The sequence below is a fragment of the Lissotriton vulgaris genome, chromosome 1_1 (genome assembly GCF_964263255.1).
Source record: "Lissotriton vulgaris chromosome 1_1, aLisVul1.2, whole genome shotgun sequence".
NCBI classification, from domain to species: Eukaryota; Metazoa; Chordata; class Amphibia; order Caudata; family Salamandridae; genus Lissotriton; species Lissotriton vulgaris.
Genome location: NC_141685.1, coordinates 1,317,125,096 through 1,317,133,119, shown reverse-complemented (window position 1 = coordinate 1,317,133,119; position 8,024 = coordinate 1,317,125,096). Strand labels below are relative to the sequence as shown.

Below are 8,024 nucleotides of genomic sequence, written 5' to 3'. Positions count from 1 at the left end.
GTAAGCTATTATTTGGGACAACAGTTGCGTAGAAAATGACAGCCTGAGGCAACATTAGTGTATTTGTTAGGAATAATGGCGACAAACTGAGTTCATTCAATGAAACGGAGTGCCTACAATATGGGACAGTGTGTACTTTCTATAAATTATTGCATACTGATATTTGAGTGATAGCTGAGTTTGATATCTGGGGAAACAGAGCGCTGTTTTTAGTTAATCGTGTCTCTCGTTGCAGTTGCACTTTCTTGTTTCTCTTATGGTTGCATCAAGCTTAAGAGATGTTCAATCATCTAATTTATAGGTTGTTATGAATTACCAGTGTGTGCCTGTGTATGTGTGTGTGCGTGCTTTGTGTGTGACTGTGTGTGCTCATATGTGCGTCTCTGTGTGAAATTGTGGTGCAAAATGCATACTTTGGTTATTTTCATAATTTATGGGGTAGGCATAAGGGGGTGTATAATAATTGTGATAATAGAGTGGACCCAAATGTCCATAGCTTCGTAAAAGTATTTATTTTGTTGTAAAATGACATGCAGAATCAGTTGTAGGTATTCCATTTGAAGTTTAATTTTCTCATGATCAGCAACAGCTTTTTTTTGCAGATTTATAAGGCGTGAACTCGACCCGAAGGTATTGGAGCGCTTTACATGAGCACCGGTTACGTTACACAAGGACACATTCATTTTTTGTTAGGCACGGGGAGATTATGGGGCACATGCATTAAGAAATGCTTTTGCGAGTCCTTAATTACGATTATTAAGGAATCGCAATTAGGGACTCTTAAAAGCCAATGTATGTAAAAATCGCTATGAAAATAGCGATTTCTAAACATTCCTTAATTAATTAAGGAATGGCTTCCCATTAATTCCTATGGGCCTACAGGTCCATAGGAATGAATGGGAAATTGCCTGCGCAATTTGCGAGTACCAATAGGTACTTGCAAATTGCACATGCATTTCAAGGGTGCAAAGGTGTAAAAATGACACCCTGTTGCACCCCTGAAATTGTGATGTGCACTCATGTTGCGCACACACATGCCCAAGGGAATGAGTGTGTGTAACCTGAAACCTTGAAAAATGCACTTAAGTGCATTTTTCAAGATTTTTGCAAAATACAGACCAGAGTAATTCCTCTATATTTTGCAGCCCAAAATAGCGAATTTGCTATTTCTGAGGGGTACATTGATTGCGTTTTAGGAATCGCAAATTGCGATTCCTTAAATGCAATTGCAATTTAAGAAATCGCTATAAATTGAGATTTCTTAATTTGCGACTACCTTGCACTTTAATGCATCGCAAAATGCCTTTTTGCGGGAGCAAATGGGCAATTTTTGCGAATCGCACCGTTTGCGCTTTCAAAAACCGTTGAGGCATGTGCCTGTAAGTGATTTACCCAGAATCACAGGATGCTGAGCCGACGCCGAGGCTCGAACCCGGTCCTCCAACAACAAGGTCGGCAGCTCTAGCCTTAACGCTACATCCTCTCGACTTGGTGCAACACAAGTGTTTTAGGACATAACTATGTTTTGCGTCTGTAATTATCTCGGTCATATTTGCTCGAAAGAGAGTTCACATGGTTCGCACAGAAAATCTCAAAAAGAGGAAGAATTTCTTGTGATGACATGACCATCTCTCCAGAGTGTGACCATAATCTTGATTATTTTGGTGACAACATATGTCTGAGGCGTATAGTTTGGATCATCCTCGCTACAGCCTCGCCCTCTCACCAGCACCACGTCCCATAAACGTAAATGGTAAGATCTGGCACATCAACATCGGGCAGCATAAACTTTCATCTGGTTTTTAATTGCTTTGCCATGAAATTGTGTTTCCTCAAACACCCTTCAAGTGGACTCCACCTGGTGATGAGGTATCTTTGCCTGTAGCTTCCTGCCAAACATTATCATGGCGCGTGAAACCCCAGCGGTGGCGTCAAGTATATATTGCTGCGGTGATGTAGGGTTTGGCATAGCGTTTCAGAAGTGGAAGCTTTTATAAGCTTTCAATCCGCACGGCCTTCTTTAGTTTGGACATAATCCCCATCACACCATAACTAATGGATTCTTGCGGCTCTGTAGTGGTCAGTTTGTAACCATAGCGTTCATTCAGCTGATTATTTTCAGGAAAATGTGAAGTTTTTTTTAATAGATTAGCACATTATGTTAGTGGATCATAACAATTAAATAAGCACAGAGAGGCAACCTAAATATTTCAAAATGCACAATAGATTAATCAATCCGGACTAGTCAATGATGGTAAATATGATCCGTTAATAGATCCTTGGATCACCTATGGCGTAAGATGATGGAACAATACAGCCAAAGTGCAGCTAAGGTGTTTCGCCCTGAATAGGGCTTCCTCAGGGCAGTAATCGGAATACTCCAATCTTTTCATGGTCACTGAAGTTCCAGGATCATTATATCATACACTTCAAGTTGGTATGCAATCATTCCATTAATGCAAGTATCATCATGGAAAACCTTCAGTTTGTCTCCCACTTTCCTCAAAAAGACCATGGTGAATCAAAACACAACGTAAAATCTTCAATATGCGTAGTGCAATCCAAGTTTTAATTTCTTGTCTTCACTATGATAGGTGACACTCCTAAGGTTAAAAGTAGTCCGAGATAGTCACTTCAACACTTCATATCAGGCCCCCGTACGACGCCGTGCCTCTCGACCTGCCGTCAGCCTCAAAACACGGCGTAAAATCTTCAATATGTGTAGTGCAATCCAAGTTCTAGTTTCTTGTGTTCACTATGATAGGTGACACTCCTAAGGCTTCCTCGCATCTCCACTCCAACGTTATCAACGGTATATGCTGTTTTACTGTAGGCTGGCTGCTTATCTGTCCCGACTCTGAGAAAATGGGAAGTTGCTGCTGTGTGTGCAGCACCGACGCTGCCTAGAATCACTTCCTGGTGGTCGAGACTGGTGGTGGAGACTTATGATGTGGAGTTGCCCGCAGTTAGGGACGTACTGGGAAGAGGTGGTTGAGGTACTGTGTGGAGTGACGGATAGGCAGATAGAACCCGATATGGGAGCATGCATTTTACACTGGTTTCCCCACATGGCGCGAAATAAGGTCATGAGTAAGTTTATGGACCTAGGGTTACTGCTAGCAAAGAGTGAACTGACGAGACAATAAAAAGCCAGGCAGGGACCAAATGTAGAGCGCTGTAGGGTGGAGTTCACTGCTTGGGCAGCTAGTGAGAGTGTGGTTTGGCTCCAGCATGCTAGGAGAACTAACAATGAAAAGGCACTAGAAACCGCAAAAGCTTGGGAGGCACTGGTCGTGTTGCTGTCGTTGCCAGAACCAGAATCCGATAACGAGTCACAGGACGCACCGCTGGGAACCCCCCGAATGGATAGCTCATAAAGGGGCTCTTGCTGGTCTGGAGGATAGTAACACAGGTTAATGAATGGTCTCAACCAGGGGGTTATAATGGGAAAGTAAGAGAGTCACACAACCCTCGAAACTTATGGCAACTGATTCTCTGTTTCTGTTAATTGGAACACATCGGTGGTTGGGGTTAGGGCGGGCAGAGGGAGGGGGGCGGCAAGCACAATGGGGGAGGGGAGCACAGATCCTAGCTAACTCGGAAATACATGGTGGTATAGCACAGCTGTTAACTGAGGTTGGGGACTAATGATGAGAGATTTAGAAAGTACAACGTGATGGAGATTATACTGAGAACATAAGTCTAGAAGATGAATAGGACTCTATGCAAATGTATCAATAACGGTGCCCCTGACAATGATGTGCTATACATATGGGTGTTGTGTGTGTGTGAAGAAAAATCAATAAAACATATTTAAAAAAAAAAGTAAGCTAGCTCCATTGCCATTTACTTGTGTCCTTAAGAGGAAAGAAAAAGGAGAATGAAGCAAAGAAATAACGAAGAAAGAGATAGAAAGGAGAAGAGATTGGAAGAGGAGGTAGGATGAGAAAGTGAATATAACACAGAGGAAGCAAGAGGAAGAAGAGAGAGGAGTGGAAGCAAGTGAAGGAGTGAAAGGAAGGAGCAGCAAGGGTAAAGGGGAGAGAGAAAGAAAGGTAGATGACAAAGCTTTAAACAGGGCAGGAATTAAGTGAAGAAACTGAGGTGATGGTGGAGATTCGGAGGAAGAGTGAGAGGAGAGGGAAATGAAAATTATGGAAATAAGAATGAGAGGCAAAATTATAGTTAGAACATGGGAATTGAAAAGAGGAAGATCGATGAGGGTAGGAACTGAGAGAAGATAGGAAATGACAAAAGAAAGGAAGAGGATAGATAATCAAATGCCTGAAGGAAAGCTTAAGAATTGAGGACTTGACATATGAGGTCAAAGCCTTGGAAGGGGGAATGTAGAAACAGAGTAGCAAGGGAAAGACAAGTGACAGGAAATATATCCTTCTTCCTGGGCAAGAACATGTTTTGAAAAGCATCAGCAGCCAGGTAAAACTTTTTTGAATTTGGCTGAAAATACTTAACGAGGACCCCCTTGAAATGTGGGACCCTGGGCCAGAGCCCGCAGTGCCGATGCCTTACGTCATTCAAACGTCTCTGGGTCCATTTTACTTTTCTTTAAGTTAATAGCCGCCATGCCACAGTGTCGGCAGCTTTTCTGCTCACCTGTACGGCCCAGAGCTTGAAATACGCCTGTCCAGCACTTTTCTCGAAAGCCTCTTCTGATAGGAAAAGCGTTTGACTGGCTCCTTCTGGCCGGAGTGCACGGAGTTCTGTTTTTTCGGCCTGCATTTTTATCACTGGAAGGCCACTTAAAATGTCAATTAATGAGTTGATAATTCTGATTCAGAGCGCACTTGTTCCAAGCATTGTTAAAAAAAAAGGTGCTTGTGCAAATTAGTTCCCCATTTACACCGCACACCTTGTCGTTTTTACAGCGTCTGTCTTCCTAATGGTCGGAAAAAAAGTACTCGCCATGTTTGCCGAATTCTGATTGGCTGTTCAAACCTGCTGTAAAGAGTTGCGGCCAAAGGCAGCCAGCAATGCCAAGCACGAAGTGTCCTTATCTGATCCCTGAGGGTTCATAAGAGGGATAGGGCCTTTGACTTGGCCTGCATTGTAAGACAGCAGCTGGGAGGCCCCCTAAACGGAGAGCAACAAGCATGAAATACAACCAGCAGTGCACTCCTGGCTGTGAGCTAGGTAAGAACCTTCTATGGTATGGTAACTTAATAGTGCCTCCCTACCACTTGAGCGACCCAAGGCGCTTTCTGGGTGGCAGGGTGAGTAGCTACTCAGTTTGTGTGCTTCATATAGCGCTTGGCGCCCATGGACAGTTCTTGTAGCGCTCCAGTATGTTGCTTCTGGATACTTGGCGCTCTTCAGAAGAATGAGGGGACGAGGAGGGAGCAGGGATACAGCAGCAAGGGACTGGGATTACAGTAGAGGGGGGTGGGTGCTGGCATGAGGGTGGCATGGGGAGTGGCAGAGCTGGCCGTGGGGGCATCAGGCGTGGTCTGGCATCCTGGATTCTTCCCTTCTTTGTCTGCTGCGCTGTGGAGAAATGTTGCTGGGTGGGGGGCTAGAACAATTTTGAGTGAGGAGGTGGTCACACTTTTTTAACTGTAAAAATATATTTGTAACTGGACGATCGAGGGTAGTATTTGAGCTACAACTCCCCCTTCCTTCTGGGGAACTTTTCCAGACATTTTTGAAAACATGGATTCCTGTGGTACATTTAAATGCAGAAGCACTTATTCCTAAACATATGAGCAAAGTAGGGTGTGTGTATCTATGTGGTTCAGTTGTGCTTGGGGCAGATGAAGAGACAGTGTGAGGAGCTCAGGGGTTACAGACTAGCACTTTAAGGTGCTTTGGCCACTTAGACATCGCAAATAGTTTAGGACATCCATACTGTCAGCGTGTGGAGCTTTGGACAAATGGACATTCAATGTGAAGAACTTATTGTATGTTGATTCATATGGCACGTACCCTTACACTATAAGGACAGATAGGGTGAGGAGCTGGAGATAAATGAACATGCACTTTAGGGAACATTGTTTAAATGGACATGCACTTTAAGGAACATTGTTTAAATGGACATGCACTTTAAAGAACATTGTTAAATGGGCATGCACTTTATGGAACATTGTTTAAATGGACATGCACTTTAAGGAACATTGTTTAAATGGACATGCACTTTAAGGAACATTGTTAAATGGGCATGCATTTTAAGGAACATTGTTAAATGGGCATGCACTTTAAGGAACATTGTTAAATGGGCATGCATTTTAAGGAACATTGTTAAATGGACATGCACTTTAAGGAACATTGTTAAATGGGCATGCACTTTATGGAACATTGTTAAATGGGCATGCACTTTATGTAACATTGTTAAATGGGCATGTGCATTAAGGTGCTTTGGGCACAAAGACATCCAGTGTGAGGAACGTGTGGTACATGGACTGATATTGGGAGCCCCGTTAAATGTAAGGACAGATGGGTTGAGGAGCTTGGGATTAATGGACATGCACTTTAAGTAGCTTTAGGTACAAAAAATCGCAAAGAGCTTAGAACACCCATAGAGGCACAGTGGGAATGTTTGGACACACAGACTTTCAGTGTCAGAAACTTTCGGTACATAGACTTACATTTCAAGCGCCCTTGCGGTAGAAGGACAGATGTGGTGAACAGCTTGGGATACATAGACCTGCACTGTACTGAGATTGAGGCACATAGACCGTGTGAGAAGTTTTTGGAATATGGATAACAATACGACGAGGTTTGGGGCAAATAGACAGTCTGAAGACCATGGATCACACAGACATAGTGAGGAGTTTCAGGAACATTGACAGGCAATGTAAGAGATTTAGAGCTTGTGAACAAACAATGTTGGGTTATTGGTACACACTGGAAGTCAGTGTGAGGAATAGTGTACAGCGACATGCAGTATGAGTATCTTGTGGTACATAGACTTCATGGCAAGACTGTGTGAGCAGTTAAGTATGAAAAGATAGGCCAACTGGTGATACACTGGCATACAGTGCAAGGATATAGGGCGCTTGGTCCAAATGTGGGAGTAATTTGGGGTTCTTGGGCTGACAGCTTTGGTACTTTAATATCACTTTCAAGGTAAAAAAAAGTTAGGAAAATCATTAAAATAAGGTATTTTTACGTTTAACCTTAAAGCAACAAATACAGGATAAAAAGGTGTCAAAAGCCTAGACTTTTCCTAAAAGATTTCTAAAGTAAACAGAGGCAGAATTGCTATGTAAAAAAGAATACAACACATTTTGCACAAACTGTTAGTCATGTCGCAACTTCAGAAACCCAAAACATGAAGAAATTGCTGGTATTTTTCTTTGAGTGGTAGCAACCTTATTTGTATACTGGCCTCAGCAAGCAGTCATTGCTAATTCCTCGAGGTGCTAAACAGATTGCAGCGAGATACCGTATCACATAGTTACCGCCCCCGCAATAAACCCAATGCTCTAACACATGGGTACTCGCAAACATTTTCCCGGGGTGGGGGGGGGGGGGGGGGGCAAAAAGTTTGGTCTTTGGTGTGACCGAGGGCGACACTGATGCCAGCTGGGTGGAAAGGGGGCGTCGTTAAGTGGGTGTAGCGGAAGTGAAGCATGTGCATCTAATGACTGAACTCAATTGTGCAATGTGAAACCAGAAAACCTGGGATGAATCCTAACTTCCGCACTTGACCAAATTGTGTGATCTCGAGCAATTGTTTTATTTCAATTTCCCTTCCTTTTCTTCATTATCACATATGAGGACCTCGAAATACATGACTACAGGATGGGTGCCGTACAAAACCTTCTCCAGTGTTTGGATGTGATCACTAATGGCATTGTTGTCAGGGTGGGGGTGGTGGGAAACTTGAACGTTTTTAAATTCATGTTTGAAAACTATCACTTTAAAAAAATGCTTCTGAATGCATCTCAATAATCTGGTTTACTAATGTGAAATGGCTCTACAGGTTAGTGAAATTCACTTTTAGGATTTTGAAAAGACTATCATATTTTTATGCATTTGCTGTCTTTGAAAATGAAGATTTCCTAAAG

General features: G+C 42.9%; 1 protein-coding gene across 1 annotated transcript in view; it reads left to right on the top strand.

Moving 5' to 3' along the window:
* Window positions 1-5,097: 5,097 nt before the first annotated feature.
* The window catches only part of SLC11A2 (solute carrier family 11 member 2), a 445,949-nt gene continuing 443,022 nt past the window's right edge, over window positions 5,098-8,024 (top strand). Inside the window, exon 1 of the mRNA XM_086965745.1 lies at window positions 5,098-5,151. Within this exon, the coding sequence (XP_086821871.1) occupies window positions 5,112-5,151 (40 nt within the window). The 5' untranslated portion in view covers window positions 5,098-5,111. The remainder of the gene's footprint in view (window positions 5,152-8,024) is intronic.